The sequence below is a fragment of the Malus sylvestris genome, chromosome 13 (assembly GCF_916048215.2).
Source record: "Malus sylvestris chromosome 13, drMalSylv7.2, whole genome shotgun sequence".
Taxonomy (NCBI): Eukaryota; Viridiplantae; Streptophyta; class Magnoliopsida; order Rosales; family Rosaceae; genus Malus; species Malus sylvestris.
Window position 1 is genome coordinate 21,415,735 of NC_062272.1, and position 23,015 is coordinate 21,438,749.

General features: G+C 37.0%; 2 protein-coding genes across 2 annotated transcripts; both read right to left on the reverse strand.

Moving 5' to 3' along the window:
• Positions 1 to 243: 243 nt before the first annotated feature.
• LOC126595356 (lariat debranching enzyme-like) lies at positions 244 to 7,669 on the reverse strand. The gene is made up of 5 exons (XM_050261677.1): positions 7,530 to 7,669; positions 7,112 to 7,177; positions 894 to 1,015; positions 522 to 715; positions 244 to 438 (listed from the first exon to the last, which is right to left on the reverse strand). Exons 1-5 carry the CDS (start codon positions 7,667 to 7,669, stop codon positions 244 to 246), a joined length of 717 nt encoding a protein of 238 aa, XP_050117634.1.
• A 7,554-nt stretch (positions 7,670 to 15,223) lies between these two features.
• LOC126595647 (E3 ubiquitin-protein ligase WAV3-like) lies at positions 15,224 to 16,347 on the reverse strand. The gene has a single exon (XM_050261947.1). The coding sequence runs from the start codon at positions 16,239 to 16,241 to the stop codon at positions 15,312 to 15,314; it is 930 nt and encodes a 309-aa protein (XP_050117904.1). The 5' UTR covers positions 16,242 to 16,347; the 3' UTR covers positions 15,224 to 15,311.
• Positions 16,348 to 23,015: the final 6,668 nt, after the last annotated feature.

Sequence of the window (23,015 nt, forward strand, 5' to 3'; positions counted from 1 at the left end):
AAGACATGGCAGAAGAAGCAAAATGAAAAACAATGGCAGAAGAAGCAAAATGAAAAACAATGGCAGAGAATTTAGAGAGAAAGTGAATGACTAAAAATTGTATTCCTTGAACAATGAATGAATTACAGAGAGAGAGGTGTTTGTTATTTATACAAGTATTCTTTGCTTCACTCATAAGCTACTAACCAACTAACTTCCTTGTATCCCTACAAATCCCAACAGACTAACAGCCTTCCTACAATCTCAACAAACTAACTGAAGAAATTTGCGTCCTGGTAGGCACTTATCAAGGGCAAGAAAGTTTGTCACTGAACCATCTTCCCCATGTTGAACACGAGCAGCAAATTTGCAGTGTAAATCAGCTGAAAACCAATAAGGTGGTTTCAGTTTTTCTAGCAATTGAGCAGCTGGTTTACTTCCAAGATTTCTTTCTTGAATCTAATGACATTTTAAACAAGATAAGTGGTTCGAAAACATACAAATCAGAGCTTACTAACTCATTTTTCCGTTCTTGCAATTACCTCCTGCTTAAAATCTGGTTTTTCCCGAACAAGTTCCTTCCAGTCCCCACAGTCAGTGATGCCAACAGGGCAATCATGTGAAAGAAAAATATCGACTGGTTCCTCAACTTGCATGAGTTTGTGAAAATCATACTCACGAACATGATATACTGACCTAATAGTATGACCATTATAAGGAGGCCTGTCAAAGTGTCCTGCTCAAAAGGACAAAAAATGAACCACCTTCAAACATTTAACACCATATATCAAAATTTCACAAACCGCCATCGCTATTTTACGATAATAGCAAAACATAAACAGCTATTGTTTTACCAACAAAAGATAAGCAATGAAGTAAACACCTATAATGGTACAAAACTAAAGCAAACTAACCTTTAAGAAAATCGGGCTGTTTATAAATTCCAGAGAGTCCACCAATTCGAAGGTTTCCGAACTTGACTACACCAGCAAACCCCAAGAAGTATATATTAGGTGCTGCCCATCCTCCATAGTACCTATACAAACCGCAAAACAAGTAAAAAACCCACAACAATCATTCATCCAAAGCAAAAAAAACGCCACGAAAAACAATTGGAAGAGAATGCCATAGATTATAGTTAAAGAAGGGACTCACATTTCCCACAAGTAATTAGAAGCCTCTAATTTCATAAACAACTAAATCAACCCCCCCCCCCCCCCCCAAACAAAAAGATTGAAACTTTAGGGCAAATTAGTAAGAACAAAACTGCAAGTGCCGAAATTTGAAAAATTTGACAATTAATATTCAACGAATTTATCAGCAAGCCATGAATGACCAATCTCGTGATAATTCCAAATCATGCTTTTTTTTTTAGGAGGAGAGATGAGCATATTGTTAGGATATATATTAGTGTTATGAGATTATGACACTTGTCAATAGATTGTGCATTTAGTTAGTTAGTTTGTTACATGTATTTGGCTTCTATATAAGTCTAAGTGTAATGACTTCCTGAGTAAGAAATATATACACAACAATATATTCATCTCTCTCTCTTCTTACTTTCTCTCTCTAAATTCTTCATAATTCTTTCTCTGATATATCTGTATACATATTAACATGGGATCAATCGCCGGATTAGCTAACGCTACTCTGTTCGATCCTTCTGTTCCTTCCTCTTCTCCAATTTGATATAACCTCTATGATTGCCGATCTTCTTCTCGCCATTTCTAGAGTTTGTTGCTGCTCGTGATTGTGTTCTTTCTCTGTACGAGTGCACACTCATTCTTCTCTCAATTTCTAGGGTTTGCTGCAAGTTAGGATCTTTTGACGTTGTGTTGAAGCTTTGCTGCACACCAGGTGTTTGTTTTGTTGTCTAAGTGACAATTTTTTCTTCGAAGATTGCAAATATGGTAACTGCATCACAACTTCAGCTTCTTCAATCTCCAATTACTGCTCTCATTTCCACAATTCCTACTTCTGTGAATATTAAGCTTGATGATACAAATTACTTGAATTGGCAATTTCAAATGCAATTGTTGTTAGAAGGTTATGGAATTATGCAGTTTATTGATGGCTCTAATCTCTGTCCTCCTCGATTTCTTGTTAATTCGAGTGAATCTGGTATAGTATCTGGTAATTCTTCTTCTCAAATTGAGAATGATACATATGTTGTTTGGAAAATGCATGATCGAGCATTGATGCAACTGATTACTGCAACTTTATCACCTGCTGCCATTTCTTGTGCTATTGGTAGTTCTAGTGCCTGTGATTTTTGGAATAAATTGAAAGAATAGTTTTTTACCGTTTCAAGAACCAGCATATTTCAGATGAAATCTAATCTGCAAACTATTAAGAAAGGGTCTGATTCTGTGTCTAAATATTTGCAGCGAATTAAGGAGGCTCGAGATTACTTGTCTGCTGCTGGGGTTTACTTTGCTGATGAGGATATTGTCATATTGGCACTCAATGGCTTACCTCTTGAGTACAATACTTTTCGATGTGTTATTTGAGGCAGGGAAAGTGTCATTTCTCATTTCTCTTAAAGACTTTAGGTCTCAATTACTAGCAGAATAACTAATTGTGGAAAGCAATGTATCATCTCAGTTTTTGTCTGCCATGGTTGCTAATACCAATACCATTTCTGAACCTAAGTCTTCCTCTTATCATACTCAATCTCATCCTGGTCATGTGCCCTATAGTTCATCTGCTAGATCAACTAATGGTCATACTGGTGGTTTTAGACAATTTACCAATAATAGGCAGAAGGGTAAAGGAAAGTTCAATCAAGGGTATCGGTATCCTGCATCAAGACAACAATTCTTTAATCAGCCTCATGTCCCTACTGCAGGTGTTCTTGGTCCATCTCCAACTATATTTTTTGCTCAATCTGTTTTTTGTCAGTTGTGTAATGCATATGGTCATACTGCACCATTTTGCCACTCCAAGACAGTGGATAAAGCTAGTTGCCAGATTTGTGGGAAGAACAACCACACAACTTGGCTTTGCTTTTATAATGATAAGGGTTCTTCATACATTGGTCCACAATACCCATCCATGGCTCAGTATTCCTATGCTCCTTTAGCACCGCAGTTTCCTTCTCAGCCTGTAATGCAAGCCATGCATACAATGGTTCCATCTTCTTCTCAGGCATCTTCATCTCAGACTTCTCCTCAACTTTAGCTTGCTAATTCCGAGGCCACAAATCACATGACCACTGATCTCATTAACTTGTCTTTAGTCTTTCCATATCTAACAAACGAGACAGTTCAAACTGCTAATGGAGAAGGTTTGATAGTATCTCATGTTGGCAGCACTGTTATTCATACACTAGTACATCCCATCAAATTAAATTATGTTTTATATGTGCCCAAATTGTCTTAGAATCTATTATCCGTGCATAGAATCTGTCTTGATAACAACTACTGGTTGATTTTTTATGCATTCTGTTTTTGGATTCAGGACAAGGCCACATGGAGGATCCTCTACAAAGGGCTATGCAGTAATGGACTTTATCCCATCTCATCCCTTGCCAAACAGCATGCTTCTTATTCACCAAGCAATATCAAGGTTTCTGCATATTTGGGACAGCTCATAAGTTCATCTCTTTGGCATAGTAGGTTAGGTCACCCTACAAATAATATTGTTTCTACTATGCTAAGTAAAGCTAATATTAGGTGTTCCAAGGATGATGTACCAATAGTCTGTCATAGTTGCCTAGAAGGGAAGTTTACAAAATTGCCTTTTCAATCTAGTACTCATCAATCTCAAATACCTTTTGAAGTTGTACACAGTGATCTTTGGGGCCCTGCACCCTGTAATTCAATTGATGGTTTCAAATTCTATGTAACTATCATGGATGAATGTACTAGATTATGTTGGGTGTTCCCACTTATAAATAAATCAGACTTTTTTGATACATTTGTCTGTTTTTATACCTTTGTTCAAGCTCAGTTTTCTGCAACCATTAAGACTTTACAAACAGATGGTGGGGGAGAGTATATAAATCATAAACTACAAGCTTTTCTCAAAGTCAAAGGGGTGTTACATCAAATCTCTTGTCCATACACTCATGAGCAAAACGGCTTAGCCGAAAGAAAACATAGCCATCTTATAGAAACAACTGTTACCCTGCTGCAATATGCTAAGCTTCCCTCTCAGTTTTGGTATTTTGCTTGTCAGGCTGCTGCCTATTTAATCAATAGGATGCCTACACCAGTTTTAAAACATAAGTCTCCATTTGAGTTACTATTTGGTACATCTCCTATGATGACTCATCTTAGAGTTTTTGGGTGTTCGTGTTTTCCTTTACTAAAGCCACATAACACTTCCAAATTACAACCTAAAACTACTAAGTGTGTTTTTCTGGGGTATGCCTCTAAATATAAGGGCTTTATTTGTTATGATGTTTTGAAGGGTAGGATTTTTATATCTCGGCATGTTGTGTTTGATGAATCCATTTTTTCGTATCAACAATTGCTAGCTCAGTCTAAGTGTGTCATATCATGTGACTCATTACCTACATCTTCTGTTGTTCATCCTTCAATACCCTTAGCCGTGGAACCAATACCATATATCATACCTCCTCAAACAATTTCCACCCCTATAACCCTAAACTCTTCTACTTTGAATCCCACAGATGCTTCATCTCATCAGTCTATTACTATCTCAGCAAGCTCTTCCTCCTTACTCCCTGTGGATCCTGAGTTTAGTTCTACTCAACTACAACCAGTGTTGCCTATTTCTCCTTTAAATATGCATCCTATGCAAACTCGGAGTAATAATGGTATTGTTAAGAAGAAAGCATTCCTCAGCACTCTCAGTGATTCCAGTTATGTTGATTTGACACTGTGTGAGCCTGCAACTTATAAATCTGCCATTAAGGTCCCTGTTTGGTATAAAGCCATGCAAGAAGAGATTGAAACACTACATACTCAAGCAACTTGGAGTTTGGTTCCATTACCTTTTCAAAAAAACTTAGTGGGCTGTAAATGGATTTTCAAGCTTAAGAAAAACTCTGATGGTTCTATTTCCAGGAATAAAGCTAGGCTAGTAGCCAAGGGATTTAGTCAAGAACCTGGACTAGATCATGGGGAAACTTTTAGCCCGGTCATCAAACCTACTACTATTCGATTAATTCTAGCTTTGGCTTCACATTTTAAATGGTCGTTACGGCATCTCGATGTTAAAAATGTCTTCTTACATGGCTTGTTGCACGAAGAGTTATATATGGCTCAGCCTCCGGGGTTTGAAGATCCAAAACATCCTAAGTTCGTATGTAAATTGTACAAGTCTTTATATGGTTTGAAACAGGCCCTAAAGGCATGGAATGAACGGTTCACCAATTTTCTGCCTTCTCTTGATTTTGCTTCCACTTATTCTGATTCTTCTCTGTTTGTTAAGCATATTGGTACTGAGATTGTGATTTTACTACTGTATGTTGATGACATAATTGTCATTGGTAGTGCTTCTTCTCAAATTCAACATGTCATTGACTCTCTTACAGTTGAATTTGATATTAAAGATCTAGGAAATCTGCACTACTTCCTTGGCATCCGAATTGATAGAATTGGTACAAGTTTTTTCTTGTCTCAAACCAAGTATATACAAGAGTTATTATAGAAAGCAGAAATGGTTGATTGCAAGCCGTGTGATACACCTTGCTTGCCTTACACTCGATTACTCAAGGATGATGGTTCTCCTTTTAACAATCCTGCAGCTTATCGAAGTATAGTAGGTGCATTGCAATATCTAACTTTCATCAGGCCGGACATTGCTTTTTCTGTTCATCAAGTGTGTCAGTTTATGCAGACCCCTATGGTTTCTCATTACACTGCAGTCAAGAGAATATTGCGATACTTAAAAGGTACTATGACCTTTGGTATATCATATTCTACTAGTGACTTACAGTTAAAAGCCTTTAGTGATGCAGATTGGGCCAGCGACCCTAATGATCGAAGGTCTACAACGGGCTTAATTGTGTTTTTAGGTGGCAATCATATATCCTGGTCCTTTAAGAAGCAGAATATCGTGTCCCGATCCTCTACAGAGGTGGAATATTGGGCTATGTCTTCCACTTCCGTTGAACTGGATTGGATCCAACAGCTTCTTCAGTTTCTGCACATCAAACTTCCAACAGCTCCAGTTCTCTTTTGTGACAATTTGTCCGCAATAGCCCTGTCCTTCAATCCTGTTCAACATCCGCGTACGAAGCACATTAAGATAGATGTTCATTTTGTGCGTGAACGGGTTGCCAAACATCGTCTCATGGTTCAGTTTGTATATTCCAAGGAGCAGTTTGCGGATATACTAACAAAAGGACTTAGTTCTCCTTTGTTTCGATCTCATTGTACCAATCTCATGCTTGGTTCATCCAAACCTGCGATTGAGGGGGGATGTTAGGATATATATTAGTGTTATGAGATTATGACACTTGTCAATAGATTGTGCAATTAGTTAGTTAGTTTGTTACATGTATTTGGCTTCTATATAAGTCTAAGTGTAATGACTTCTTGAGTAAGAAATATATACACAACAATATATTCATCTCTCTCTCTTCTTACTTTCTCTCTCTAAATTCTTCATAATTCTTTCTTTGATATATCTGTATACATATTAACACATATGAGAACACCAAATAAACTTCCAACAGACCATCTTTTACAATCACACACACTAGTAAAACTGCTTGCAAGTCATAATCTTTCACATAGTTTTTCCTAAACAACATGCATGCTTCTCTCCTAGCAAAGCAGTTACAAAATTACACGATGTCTGACATGGTTAAAGCCAAGCTCACAACCATTAAAATGCATCAAACTGACCAATAATCAGTAAAATAACAATTAAAATGCATCAAACTGTTTAACATTTCAGCTGACCAAATGCAGAAAGAACCAGCTTTTTCCATCATACAAAGCCAAGCTTACAACCGAACCTACTAAATTGCACAGCTCGGAACCAGATCCAATTCTTTACAAACTAGAATCGTAATAAACCTTAAAAATCAGACTTTGTTCCTTTTTCCCAAGCACAAGTTAAACCAGAGAAACCAAGAAAACTAACTTATTTTCTCATAATCATCCTACTTTCCCAGAAAATTGAAATTTTCCATGGAAAAATCAAGAAAACAAACCTGGAGATGCAGCGGCTACGGGAGAAGATCAAGATCGAACCTAGAGATGCAGCGGCTATGGGAGAAGATCAATATCGAACCTAGAGATGCAGCTGCTACGGGAGAGAATGAGGAGGAAGGCTACGGGAAAATGCAGTGGCAAGCGGAGAAGATGGAACGAAGAAGGTAGAATTTTAGGGTTTGTTTTTTGGATGGTGTAAATATTGAAAAAGATAAGGGGTATTTTTGTCTTAAAATGTTATAAATTTGTGTTTCACGGATATGGATCAAGTCGTTCCAGGGGAGATGGAACGAAAATTCATCCAAAACTAGTCCCGTAAAACAGTGCGTTCCACCTGTTTTAGGCACACCAAACGTGGAACGAAACGTCTTGTCTCATTCCATTCCGTTCCGTCCCGTCTCACGTACCAAATGGTACCTTAATGTTCCCATGCTCGGTTTTCTGCTACTCACAATTGCAGGTCCCTCCCATGCAGCAATGAACAAGGCAGTAAGCAACAAGGCTGAATTGCGAAATAGAGCGATGTTCGACTGGATTCTTCGGATTAACCGATGCATGGTGCATCCTCTTATTTTAGAGAGACAGAGAGAGAGACATATAAAATCTAATAAACTCTGGCAAACAAAAACAAAGAAAACAGTCTAATAATGAAGACAATGGTAATAAATTGTGATTTAAAGAAAAAGATGCTTTTATCGAAAGTGCATTATCTGCAACGTCCTGATTTTTTCTTATAACTGCTTCTGTCTCTTTTGGTAGCTTAGTGTGTTTTTCTTTTTAGCAAACGAGAATAATGTAGTCTCTTATCATTACTCAAAAAGTTAATTACAACAACAAAACCAACTAGCCAAATTAACTGTATAGAAAATGAGGAGACCATAATTTCAGATCATATTTTACGGAGCACATAATGTGGTGGTTGATAGTTGAATATTTTTTTTAATGATTTAAATAATGAATTCAACCAACAACAGTTATATCATGTGATATACAAAATATGGTTCAAATAGATAGTCTCTCTAGCATTACCCTAACTGTATCAGACATTATTCTAGGATTAATTTTATACCAATACCAGAAATTTAGTAATGAACGTTGACAATACAAATATATTCTTTTTGTTTTTTGATCCGAAGGGATAGTGCTATCCCATTAAAATTTAAGACATGATTACAACACGATTACAGAAAGGGTGCCAAACTAGGTGTATTTCTCCATTGACCAAAACCTTGATCTTGAGAGAGTAAAGCACAAAAAACTAGTAAATCCCCTGCATAGCCACCACACCAATACAACACACAAGAACCAGCAGTGCAAACCTGCTGTTGGAAATTATATATTATAATATGAAATATTGTAATATATAATTTTAATAATTGAATGAAAAATAGTGTTAACCAATTTCTTAGAAAGGTTATGTTGTTTAAGTGATATTCCCTTGATAAGTGATGTATACTTATAGTGAAAAGTTACATCTCTTTAATAAGTAGAAGTTGGATTCTATATAAACCCATGAAACCATTGGTATTAGATATAGAGAAATTAGAGTTAATTTTTACTCTTGAGAAATAGGGTTTCCCCACTTTATTTCTCTCATTCTTAGTCAAATTCCGAGTTGTGTCTTGAGAGTACGGAATATATGAAGTTCGCCAGAGTCCGAAGATTGAAGTGCTTTGACTTCGGATTATAGATTGTTGAATCCTGGGAGATGGACGCCTATCGAACTACAAGCACAAGAGTAGGGGCGAAATTCTATCTTTAGATTGTTGGAGCAATATTAGAAAATATGAAAATAACACAAGCATTCTAATAATAATAATCACATAGAAATTCACAACATCAATTATGTATGAGACTAATATAAACAATTAGAGATAAAGTTAGAAAAACTGAGACAAACTTGGAGATTGAGGCTTGCATAAATGCAATGTCCTAAAGATAGAATTTCGCCCCTACACTTGTGCTTGTAGTTCGATAGGCGTCCATCTCCCAGGATTCAACAATCTATAATCCGAAGTCAAAGCACTTCAATCTTCGGACTCTGGCGAACTTCATATATTCTGTACTCTCAAGACACGACTCGGATTTCTACTAAGACATTGGAAAAAACTCTTCTCTTCATTCTATTAGACATGTGGGATGCTTGAGTTTATATATAACTCAAGCCACCCTTTTTGAAACAATATGACTGTTGTCTAAAGTTTCAACGAACAGATACAACTTATGAATTTGAATTCAACTATGACACATGACTCTTATTTTCCATTCATACAAAAATTAAATATTATAATATTAATTATAATATATAATTTCCAACAATCCCCCACATGAATGAAAAATTAGGAAGAAATTGAGAGTACAGGCAGACAAGAGATGCATCGGGAGAGGTGTCTTTTGGACTTGAACCTACCCTAATGAATACTTATCGGATTTACTTGGTGACGCAGTGAATATAGAATCTTGAACTGTTCACCGCAGTAGTAAACTGAGACAATAAGCAACACATATCACTAATCCTAATATATTCCGGTTCATACGGTTGTGTTCATTTTGGTCCTGAACAAATCCCAGATTCATGAGAGCTTTAGAGAATTTAGTCATCTCATACTCATAGAAGCGACCCACTTCTACTCTCACATAGGTGACCACTGATTAAGAATACTCTGCAATATTCCTCTTATTTATAAGATATCATTGTCATTAAGTATGAATATACATCCTAAAACGTCTGCAGACAACACACTTCTTCCATCATAGGAATGAGGTATATAGTGTGTTAACTTCTTTGAATCATGCCCAACCAGTTTGCCTATTGAACTTAGACCATGGGATCTCCAATCAACTAAGTTAGGTTTCCGCCCGGCTGATTCATTAATTATGTTGGCTTTAACCTCATTCCCCTCGATGATCAACTTGCTCTCTAGTCTAACCTTTAATAAATGGATCCACTACTAGGTTGACTTTTTTTAATGGTGTGCACAATCCATCTTATGAAATTTTATTTCATACGAGAGTAGTTGTTTGACATTGTTTGAAATGTCAAGTCCTCAAAATTATATTAGGACTTAATTACTAAGTAATTTGCTAACACTAAGTACTTGGGTAAACTCCCCCACATTTAAGGTATTTGTAAGGTCTCTAACCTTGCCATACCTTAAACAAGTTATCCATAATAAGAGATATTGCTTATTATCTCTTTTAAATGCAAATTATTCTTCGTAATTTAGACATTGTTCTTTGCCATATTTGGCAAGCCATCATAATACATGCATGACCATTTATATGCTTACTTAATAAGCATCATCAGGCATAATACATATTTTCAAATATCCCACATTTTAGTGTCTAATTTTTTCTTTTCTCAAAGACCCCCCACACTTCCAATCTATAATTCCTCTCACATTGAGTGTCTATTCTTTTCAAGATGATAATAACTCATCTAAAATGAGTTCAAAGATTTAATTTGAATACAGTATCTTCTTTTGTTATCACAAAAGCTTTCTTACCATGAGTAACCATTGATAAAACACACTCATTGGTTGCCATTGCTTACTAAATAAGCAACATAACGTCTTTCTGCAAATTTACAAAAAATCCCCACACTTTTGGCGTCTTATTGTTCTCAAAGGACTTGGCTTTTAGTCTGGACCATTCCCGATTTATGGCAAACCCAATTTTGTGGTTTCCATTAGACAGTTTCCATTTATACGGAACTATACCGTACAACTGAAAGGTCATATTAACTCAATTAAAACTCTTAGATAATTCACTATGGCCTTGAAGCCTTCGCGCATCTGCCTAATAAGGATTAACTGCATCAATTATATAGATGCAATTCCTTTCTGCAAAACTAAGAATTTATTTAGATATAAAACAAGAACAGAACTGGTATGCGTATCACATATAGATACTGGGTTGTGGACACTTTTCATCTGCAACATCTCAGAAATCTATATGCTTGGGAACAAAAGCAGAGCCGTTTGACTGCAATGCATTCCATATGCAATTTTTTTTTTTTTTTCCCTTTTCAATTATGTAGAAAAAATATCGATTTAAGAGCATGCATACATATATGTATATGCCACATGGATATGAACCGATTGCACTGCAAGAACTCAACCGGTCCAAAATAGATCCCATTACGAAACGGTGCGACTATTAGAAAAGTCGCATACAGTTTCTTCTGCATCAACGCATAACTTTGCGTAAACTTTATGAGTGAGAAGAAACATCCTATCATGAAAAGGTATTTAATCTTTTCTCAGATTTTCTTATCACCTCTACATCATATGCCAAGAGGCAAACAATTTCATGTATCAAATACAACCAATTCATGTTCCTTTATAATACTCGCATACATATCCATAACAATTAAAAGTCACGGCTGCATTCAAATCCAGCACTAACACTCACAAGGCATTTCATTATAATCCACTAATATTTCTTTAGGAAATATTGGACACAACCAAACATCGAATTGCTCTACATTTGTCCATGAATATATTTGAATTGTATCATGCATTTAACAATACAATTTAAATGCCAACATCACAAATACTACTATGTTATATATCAATAAGCAAATAAAATCAGTCCCACCAAGACATACATTTTTCTGTAAAAAACCACTGGTTGGAATAATTAGGGTTTAATTGCTATATTAAATCTCATGGAAAATCAAGAAATAATTCATGCAATTATCTATCAAAATAATGCATGCACATGAGTAACTAATGTTAAACAAACATGACATAATGGATTAGAAAAACCTGAAAATACGGTCGAGGCAAGTGTTGGACACTTTGTCCTTAAGACAAGTTTACACCCCACTATGGTGCTCATGGTTGATCGGCGCATGTCTCCCAAGATACAACGACCACGTCCTTGTCATAGTAGCACTCCAAATCACAAGGCTTCATGAACCACGATTGTGTTGAATACTCTCTCATATAGATTCAATGAGACTCTCTAATATTTAGTGCACTATATGTATGATTATGTAAAACAATGAAAAGTCATCTTGTGATTATAGGGGGCTTCCCTATTTATAGAATGTGAGATACCTCTTTGGAAAGCTTGTGACTATTCATGAAGAGTCAAAAGTTGCAACACTTCATTTAAGTAGACATATCTTTCTACCAAAAGGCTCCACTTCTAATTTCCATTCAATTAATAAATTTAATATAATAATATTATTATTAAATTTTCCAACAATCCCCCACATGAATGGAAATTGACTCAATACCATGCAAATGACAATGCAGACACTAGAGAGAGAATTCAGTAGGAAAAGTACCGCATCGGGATAGGTGGCTTTTGGCTTTGAACCGTCCGTAGTGAATTACTATCGGATTTACTTGGCTAATCAGTGAACGCGATGTCTTGAACTGCTCAGCCGTTTGTGTAAACCAAGACAATAGTAATCACACAATACCCTTCCAGACACCCCGTGGTTTCTCAGTTGTGTTCATTTTGGCCTTGAACAATTCTTGGTTTCTCATGAGTGCTTTTAGAGAACTAAGCCCTTCAAAAAATTCTCACAGGAACGGCCTCATTCCTCACTCAAGATAGGTGACTTTCCCATTAAGAGTATCCTGCATTAATACCCCACTTGTTATTTACAAGTATAGGAATCATTAAAAGCAAAGCTTATCCTAAACACGCTGCAGATAGCACTGTTTCATCATAGGACATGGGTAGGAGGTAATCTCCGCAGTGCTCCCATTGAATTATCCACAATTCGGTTGTCCCTTTGAACCTAGATCTTGGGATCTCCAGTCAGCTAGGTTGGGTTGCCATTATGGCGATTCTTAAGACGTAGGCTTTTAACCCATTCCCCTCGATGATACAACTTACTCTCTAGTCAAACCTTTAAAAATTGGATCCACTAGGTTGATGACTATCACTTATGGTGCGCACTTTCATTTATGAAATTATATTTCATTTGAGAGTAGTTGTTTTCCAATGTTAAGTCCTTCAAAACATATGTTAGGACTTAAAAAGTAATTTGCTAACACTCGGGTACATTCCCCCACATTTAAGGTATTTTTTTTTTTCGGAAGGTCTCTAACCTTTCAATACCTTAAAAATTGTTATCTCTTTCTAGAAGCAAGTTACTTTTACATTTTTTAAGTATATTTCATTCTAAAAAATAGCTAAGCCACTCCCCCACAATTCACACACATTGTGGTTGCTTTAATGCTATTAATAACTCTTTCATCATACATCATACTTGAGAAGAAAGCTGATGAAAATAGACATTCTATATCATATCTATCTTCACCTGTTAGGGCTCTGTCTTGACAATTTTCAAAGTTCCCATTGTTAAAGACTCATCTATAGAGTGATTTAAGTCTTTCAAATGGACCTTGCCCCCCACAGTCTAATTGTCATCTTCCAGAGTTGAATAACTCATGCAAAATGAGTTTAACATGCTTCTTAAATAAATCTCATATCTCAAAATTAGATAAGCTTCCCCCACAATTCTTTGATAATTGTGGTTAATTTAACGTCATTGTTAAATCAATCACGTTTTATTTTTATTTTTATTTTTATGAAGTAGGAAACAACTAAGACCTTATATATCTATCTTCTTAGGCCTTCATGCCTCTCTAGCCATTATGGAAAAAGCACTTCTTGGCTTTCATCCTTTCCACACTATGACTAACATACATGACCCAATGGCCATGACCATTAATATGCTTACTTAATAAGTATCATCATGCATGTCTAATACAATTATGCGAAATGCCCCGCACATTTTTAGTGTCGTCTTTTCCTTTGTGAAAGACCCCCACAATTTCAAGATTATTTCTCTATATTGATATCATTTTGAATAACACTCAATAATATTCATTTTCTCCATGATTGACATGGCAAATGCATCACTCTCCTCGGCAAAGAAGCAAAACACATAAACTAAATGCTTCTCAAGAAATCTTCCAGAAAGTTAAGTGTTGCATCATATATGACTATAGTCATATAATTGTTCGTAATAATATGATGATATCATTCTAGGCCTCTTGAAATTGATAAATTAATCTCTTTGAAGAAATCAGATAAATGATTTTTCAACATTATTATCACTATATGATAATACATCCAGTCGGTATGTAGAAGTTAAGGTCGTACCCTTTCACTGTCAAAAGCATTACTTCAAACGGCATGCTTTGTCCTTGGATCTCACATGGTAGATTCCAATATTTAGTTCCACCACATTATAAAACCATCGATTTGTCAAATAGTTGCATCCTTTTGCAACTTAACCACCACACGGCGCGTGACCCAAGATTAACCTCCACATGGTTCTATATGATCCAAGATCCTTTACTCAAATGGATATCAAACCGTTGTTCTCTTTTTCTGGAATCTCCAATTGGTCAATTGTGACGGGTTTCTACATATAACACATATATTTTATAGAACACCCAATGAACCAATCCCAGTACTCTTCACATATGAATGCAACAACCAAATCAAGGCATGCATCTGAATGTCCATTCTATCTTGACACGAGTTTAAATGCCACAACTATTAATGTGAAAAGAAAATTAAATAATTACGCCATTTCTCATCCTATTTTTTTTTTTTTTTTTTTTTTTTTGTGTTGCACGTATGAGGCTTATAAGCATGTAAGTTTTCATAAGATAGTGCATGCACAAAATGAAAAGGAACTTCTATATTAAAGCATCATTTAAACAGTATTGTCCATGCATATATAGGATAAATATATACATAAACCAAATGCAGTCCAACGCCCTAATTAATTTTGTAAAGTATCATTGTACCTTACGACATCAAAGAATAATTAGCAATCACATACTATTGTCAACCCAATTTCATATCAATTCGAACTACCAAATTCACAAGACTTATTGTAATTCAAGTATTGCAGTATGATATTTATCATCAATAATTCCCAAAATGATCTTTTGTTGTTAAATCAAAAGTCAAAACGAACAAAAAAAAAAAAAAACCCAAGCATGCAATCATGCAAAACAAGCAACAATTATGAAGTAACACTTATGTAATGCCAATTTGGAATCGATGACAAAATTATAGCAACTAAACCTAAACTTGTCTTAAGATTGTTTGAATATAACAAAGTATAGTGTGGTTCCTTCCTAGCAAAATGAAGCATGCAATACTACGCCCATCCATCGAGACCTAGTGTGAAATGTCAAGAATGGATTAATTGATTCAAAGCCTGTAGGCATGCAAATGCTTGGCCCATCTTCTAGCCATGTAAGCGTCATGGTAGTCCCAACTTTCTACACTACTAGTACTTGTACTAGACCTCCCGCCGATGATTGCACCACTCGTCCCTGATGCAGCACCACAAGCAAATCCTCCCCGTCCTCCTCTAACCGTTGCATTACTACTACTACTACTACTCTTACCAACATCATCTCCTAGTCCTACCTTCGCCACTGTTTCCCCTGTTGTCATCTCATCACCCTCCTCAATGTAGCTATATCCCACACAAATATGTTCACACACGCCCAAGTCCACTAAGATTTTATTTTCTTCACCTCCTCTTAGCTCTCCTATTCTCACGATCCGACTGCTTCTGCTGGCTTCCTCCCCTATTCTCATCCTCAACTCAATTTCTCTAATCATGCCGCCTAGGATTCTTCTTAGCAAATCTTCAAACTCATGCATGATATATCCATTCGAAGTGCCAAATCCAAATCCTACATGGAAGCGATGGACTGGAATCGGCACATCCATGTCCATTGCAGCATGGTAGGATCGCATTGGGCTGTCAGACAGATGCAGGATGCCACACTCTGGGTTCTTGTATGCACGATCTTCAAGTATCTTTATCCCCTTCTTGATCCCTTCCACGGGATCTGCTTGCCCCATGTAGAACAGACGATCAATAACCTGTTGGGCTGTTCTCTTTCCATAAGATGTCATGCGTCTCAAAGGGAAGACGCGAGCAGCAGCTGATGAGTAGGTAACAATGGCCAAACGATCAATTGGTCTAAGGGAAAAAACCACCAATGCCATGCACTGCTTGAGAAGCCTCAAGTGCGGCCCATTGGGGCTAGCAACCAACACCAAGTCTGTTGCTCGTTGATTTGCTAATTTCACAGAAAGGTATGCTCTGTCTGAGAAGGCACACATAGTATAAGACTTTGGCCTGGTTGGTGATTGTAACAATGATGAGGAGCTACAGCTTAGGTGATGTGGGGGCGGATGGTATGAATATGGAGTAAACAAACTAGGGGGTGCACTAGAAGAAGTTAAAATCAATAACATTGAACGTAGCCCTAAATGCTAAGTAGAAGAAATTCTGATGTTGCTTTGGAAAACTTGTGGGGGTTGGTTGCAGATTTGAATTCGACATAATGATGCTTATTAAGTAAGCATATGATTGGACATGGCCATTGGGTCATGCATGTTAGTCATAGTAAGGAAAGAATGAAAGCCAAGAAGTGATTTTCTCATAATTTCTAGTGAGGCATGAATGCCTAAAAAGATAGATAAAGTCTATCTTAATTGTTCCTTACTTCTTAAAGTGGAAAATGTGATCAATTTAATGATAGCATTACAAGAAACTACAATTATGAAAGAATTGTGGGGGTTGGTTAAAAGTAAGTTGCTGATTGAACGACATTTAAGATGTCATCTCCTGTAATGAGTAATTGTTTAAGGTATGGCAAGGTTAGAGACCTTCTTACAACTACCTTAAATGTGGGGGAGTATGCCCAAGTATTAGCAAATTACTAACTAAAGCCCCAACATGTACGGTTGAGGACTTGACATTGTAAATCAACTACTCTCGTATGAAATATAATTTCATAAGATGGATTGTGCACACCATTAAAAATAGTTAACCTAATAATGGATCCAATTATTAAAGGTTAGACTAGAGAGTAAGTTGATCATCGAGGGGAATGAGGCTAAAGCCAACATAACTAATGAATCAGCCGAGCGGAAACCTAACTTAGTTGATTGGAGATCCCATGGTCTAAGTTCAATAGGCAAACTGGTTGGGCATGATTCAAAGAAGTTAACACACTATATATCTCATTCCAAAGATGGAAGAAGTGTGTTGTCTGCAGATGTTTTAGGTTGTATATTTATACTTAATGACAATGATATTTTATAAATAAGAGGAATAGAGCAGACTATTCTTAATCAGTGGTCACCTATGTGAGAGTAGAAGTGGGTCGCTTCTATGAGAATGAGATGGCTAAATTCTCTAAAGCTCTCATGAATCCGGGATTTGTTCAGGACCAAAATGAACACAACCGTATGAACTAGAATATATTAGGATTAGTGATGTGTGTTGCTTATTGTCTCGGTTTACTACTGCGGTGAACAGTTCAAGATTCTATATTCACTGCGTCACCAAGTAAATCCGATAAGTATTCACTAGGGTAGGTTCAAGTCCAAAAGACACCTCTCCCGATGCATCTCTTTTCCGCCTGTACTCTCAAATTCTTCCTAATTTTTCATTCATGTGGGGGATTGTTGGAAATTATATATTATAATATGAAATATTGTAATATATAATTTTAATAATTGAATGAAAAATAGTGTTAACCAATTTCTTAGAAAGGTTATGTTGTTTAAGTGATATTCCCTTGATAAGTGATGTATACTTATAGTGAAAAGTTACATCTCTTTAATAAGTAGAAGTTGGATTCTATATAAACCCATGAAACCATTGGTATTAGATATAGAGAAATTAGAGTTAATTTTTACTCTTGAGAAATAGGGTTTCCCCACTTTGTTTCTCTCATTCTTAGTCAAATTCCGAGTTGTGTCTTGAGAGTACGGAATATATGAAGTTCGCCAGAGTCCGAAGATTGAAGTGCTTTGACTTCGGATTATAGATTGTTGAATCCTGGAAAATAGACACCTATCGAACTAAAAGCACAAGAGTAGGGGCGAAATTCTATCTTTAGGACATTGCATTTATGCAAGCCTCAATCTCCAAGTTTGTCAGTTTTCTAACTTTCACTCTAGTTGTTTATATTAATCTCATATATAATTGATGTTGTGAATTTCTTTATTATTATTGTTATTATTGGAATTATATTGTTATTTTTCATATTTTCTAATATTGCTCCAACACCTGCCACAATAGATCTGTAATGACAAAACCTAGACCGAGCAACATGCAGAGCCATCACAAAAGTGAGAACACACAACTTCTAGGTGGCACAAACGAACACAAATTACAACTAAGCCAATAGGAAAACCACCGACGGCTCATCACCACTACAAAAAACAGGGTAGCTCCTTCTGATCGACAACAACGTCACCGTACCCTCGAACGATCTGCAGTACCACAACCTAAGTAAGGAAACCCGCTGCAACTGCAACCATGGAAGGCTTATTGGCCACAGATCAAGCTATAGGTCCGCAATAGTTCCACACCACCGCCGAATCAAGACGGATAGAATTTGCCTTGCATTTGAGCATACGAGGTGGCTCAACCAAAACGGCCAAGGAGTGCCCAGCCACCACGGAAACCAGCACAAGAAGTCGGCTTGTAAAGGGTTTCAAGGAGTGAATCTAACTGGCATGCATAAGATAAAATACAAGTAGATTAACATGCATGTAAAAAAAAAGGGCGGAAGCAAACTAAAGTGATACAAACCCCTCTTCAAGATCTTGGTCCTATGGTTGGTATATTCATTTACTTTAATATTAAATGGAAGATTATAAGTTATACCTTTGCATCTAGCTTTGAAGCTAAGCATGTAACTCCTCCAACTTCTTTCTCCTTGCTCCAGCTTGTGTAGCTTCTCCTTTATGCACCAAAGTAGATACCCCTTAATATTTCGACACCTCCTTGTGTGTGGTGAGTGTAGGATAGAGCAAATGTGACATGCTAATACCCACTTGCTCTATTATATGAGAGATTTTTCAGTGTAATCATCACGTGTCCCGAAACAAATTGTGGGATATATGTGTTAAAAAGTTAATAACTTTAAAAATAAAATTTACCACCACTTATATAAAAACACGTGATGTACCACATATATTCCGGTCACAATGAAACATTTATTCTATCATAGGGAGGGATAGGGTGGAAAGTTTGGTGGTGGAGATGGTGTTTCTCTCTTTCTTTCTTCCTTCCTTTTTCTTTTTATATTTCTGTACAAGTTTTTCCTTTTGAGTACCAATACACGGGGAGAAAACAGAAGGAAGAGAGCTAAGAGAACTATTAAATGCAAAGAACAGTGAAGTGAATGAAGATTACATCCTTAAACTTCCAAGAGAACCTTCGCTTTAAATCTTTTCACTTACACCATCACATGAGTTTGTTTTGCACTTCATTTGTGAAAATAAAATAAGAACGAAACCCACTAACACTAGGTCAAAACCAACCGTCCATAGCAATCATATGGGCCTTTTGGGCCACTACTTAATCTAGTTCAATTTGTCTTGGGCTCAATGTCCCGGTTGATCCCAAAAGCATTTCAAAGCCCAAAGTAGACTTTAAACCTCCATTATAATTAAGGATATTTAGTCAAAGGTCAATAAAATCTTGACTAATTAGCCATACATGAATGGCCAATTTTTTTTTTTTTTTTTGACATAATCAATGAAATATTTATAATAATTATACATTGGTCAATAAATCATGTCACATGGGTTTAAGCTTGTTAGAGAATAACTATTATACCCTTCTCTCTTCATTTTATTCCATTCTTTATCTCCTCTCTTCTTTCATCCTTATGTACTTCATTCTCTCCCGATTTTCTTTCATGTCTTTCTCTTCCCTTCTATCTCTTCACTTTCTCCTGTTTATCTCTCCTCTCCATACCTCTTTATTTTTCTCTCTCTCCTCCATCAAACCCAAATAAATAGTTTGACTAATCAACACCATCCAAACCAAAAACAAAATTGGTTCTGTTTTTACCATTTGAACGCAAACACTGTAATGCAATTTCTGCTTTGTGCTTCAGTTTTTGCCTTTGGATTCAAACACTGCATTGAAGTGCCTATTTCCTGATTCAATTCTTACCTTTGAGTTAGACTTTACTTGTCAAATGTCTAATTTGATTAGCCACGCCACATCTAATGTTGGTTCTGTTTTTACCATTTGAATGCAGACACTATAATGCAGTTTTCGTTTTGTGCTTCTGTTTTTGCTTTTGGATTTAGACACTGTGTTTTTTTTTTTTTTTTGTCAAACATTATAAAATTCATTAATAAAGAAGGCTAGTACAAGAGATGTACAACCCAAAACAAACAAGTAAAAGCACAATCCAACATAATAGAAAATACAATGATAAGAAAAGAAAGAACATAGACCAAAACAAGAGAAAACTCCAATTGAAACCCTAGATCTAAAAAAGGAAAAATGTCGCATCCTTCAAGCTAGTTGCAGCACCTTCACAACACCAACACCATCAAGAAGACGAACCAAGGAACCAAATGGATGAACGGAAAATGAGGGTGGCCAAGCCACCCACGTAGTGAGCACTCTTATAATCCTAACAAATAGTGCAAAAAGCATTTTAAAAGCCACTAAATGCCGGAGCACTCCTCCAAATGAGAGACTTGAAAGAGCCATCCAATGAAACGAATTACCAAGGGTGATGATAGAGGATTCGTGAAGAGGAATAACAACTGGGGAGGAAAGATGCATAATAAACTCATAGCAAAATTGAGATAAAAGCTCAAAGCACACCACCAAAGGATAACAGATGCTACTGGAGACAAGAGAAAGAAAGAAAATCGGAAGGAAAGTAGAAAATAAAAAATGAAAGAGAAAGAGATACCAGGACGGAGGGAAGGAAAGGATTTGAGTGATGAGTTAGTGGGCTAGAGGGGAGAAGGAAAAGAAGGAAGAGAGAAGGTTGCCTGGCGACCCCAACCAGAGAAGAAGGAGTTGGCGGCGAGCAGTTAGCTTTGTGGGGGTTCTGTGCAAGAAAAGGGAACGGCTAGGGTTGAGAGAAAAAAGTTCTTTAGGAGCCATCATTCAGACACTGCGTTGAAGTATCTGTTTCCTGATTCAGTTCTTACCTTTGAATTATACTTTCCTTTTCAAATGTCTATTTGATTAGCCACATCTAATATTGGTTTTGTTTTGACCATTTGAATGCAGACACTGTAATGTAGTTTCCATTTTGTGCTTCTGTTTTTGCCTTTTGATTCAGACACTGCGTTGAAGTGTTTGTACCCTAATTCAAATCTTACCTTTGAATTATACTTTGCTTTTCAAATGTCCATTTTGATTAGCCACATCTAATATTGGTTCTATTTTTACCATTTGAATGTTGACCCTATAATGCAATTTCCCTTTTATGCTTTCTTTTGGCCTTTGGATTCAAACAATGCGTTGAAGTGTTTGTTTCCTAATTCAATTATTACCTTTGAATTATACTTTTCTTTTCAAATGTCCCTCATAGAATTATACTTTTTTGCTTACTGTTGAGGATGTCTTTTGTTTGTACCATACTTGACCAATCCTGAAACTACTGAGCACCGGTCAACGTTATACCGTCAAGGACCCAGAAGAGTTCCCCTCAAACCAGGAGGCCAATCACAGTGCAACACGTGTCGACATCAGAAGCCAATCATAGCGCGACACGTGTCAACATCAGAAACCAATCACAACACGACACGTGTCAATGTCAGAAGAAAGTTTCTAGCTTTCTTCTATAAATAGAGATCATTCTCTCACAATATTTCCTAATGTCATTTGTACTAAATCATTCACTAGTACTCACTAAAAGAGAGCTTGAGCCTATGTACTTGTGTAAACCCTTCACAATTAATAAGAACTCTTCTACTTCGTGGACGTAGCCAACCTGGGTGAACCACGTACATCTTGTGTTTGCTACCCTGTCTCTATCCATTTACATACTTATCCACACTAGTGACCGGAGCAATCTAGCGAAGGTCACAAACTTAACACTTTCAGGTGTACCAAAGTCCTCACTGATTTTATGCATCAACATTTGGCGGCGTCTATGGGAACAACACTTATTCCTATTGTCTTCAGCTTTGTCAAGCTGGTTAACACCATTCGTACACTCTCTTTTGACCAGGCATCCCTCTCCAACATAGGGAGCAAAGGAAGCCACATCACACAGAATAACACCCCTCTTGCACCTAGTACGAAGCAACGAAAGAAGGAAGGAAAGAGGGTTGTTCTTCAAGCTAAAGTCAATGAGCTAGAAGCTCAAAACAATAAGATAGCAATGAAGAATGGGGTCCTCCAGAAGCAGTATGAGAAGCTTTTTGAGACGCTCCACGAAACTATGCGTACTCAAACACGCGAGCTCGTTGCCCTTGTAGACATCAACCATCATCTAGGTGCCCCCCAACACGAAGGGTCACCTTCCTTTGACATGGGTATCCCTGATGAGGAGCGAGCTAATCATCAAAACATTGATCAACATAAGACTTCTCTCAACCTAGTTGTTTCGACCCAAAGCAGGAGAAGTGGAGGAAGACACCTCCTTGCAGAAGGGTTGGAATGATCAAAAGTCATTTATCGTGACTGCCAAGACTTCCTAAAGCAACGTCGAGAGAATCCCCTCCACATATGCTCGAAGTTCAATGACCCAAGGGTTTCTGAAAGACTCGGTCCTCTCCTACGACCCAGGCCAGCTGTCAATCTAGTAAAGGAACGACAAGTCCCAGAGGAACATGAAGGTACATGGGACTCTGAGGCATTCCGACAGACTCGCCCTAGAAGTCAGTACGGCGAATCCAAGGAAAAATCACACGCCCTTGCTCAAACTTTCCTACTTCCAAGAGGCGATAGAAACTTACGAAAGAAAATCTTAGTGGTACATGACTCTACTCAGGACCCCCTTGTCCTTCAGCTCCTTGAGGAAGTAAACAAGTTGAAAGCTGAACGTCAAGCCGAGATACCTGACTGGAACTAACCCAGGCCTAGCCCTCTCACAAGGAGGATCCTCA

Coding starts and splice junctions, on each gene's coding strand:
- LOC126595647 (XM_050261947.1), bottom strand. CDS start 16,241: ATGTGTGCCTTCTCAGACAGAGCATACCTTTCTGTGAAATTAGCAAAT.
- LOC126595356 (XM_050261677.1), bottom strand. CDS start 7,669: ATGCATCGGTTAATCCGAAGAATCCAGTCGAACATCGCTCTATTTCGC. Junction 1,016..7,111: donor CGTAGCCGCTGCATCTCCAG/GTTTGTTTTCTT, acceptor CGGTTTGTATAG/GTACTATGGAGGATGGGCAG. Junction 716..893: donor ACAGCCCGATTTTCTTAAAG/GTTAGTTTGCTT, acceptor CCTTTTGAGCAG/GACACTTTGACAGGCCTCCT.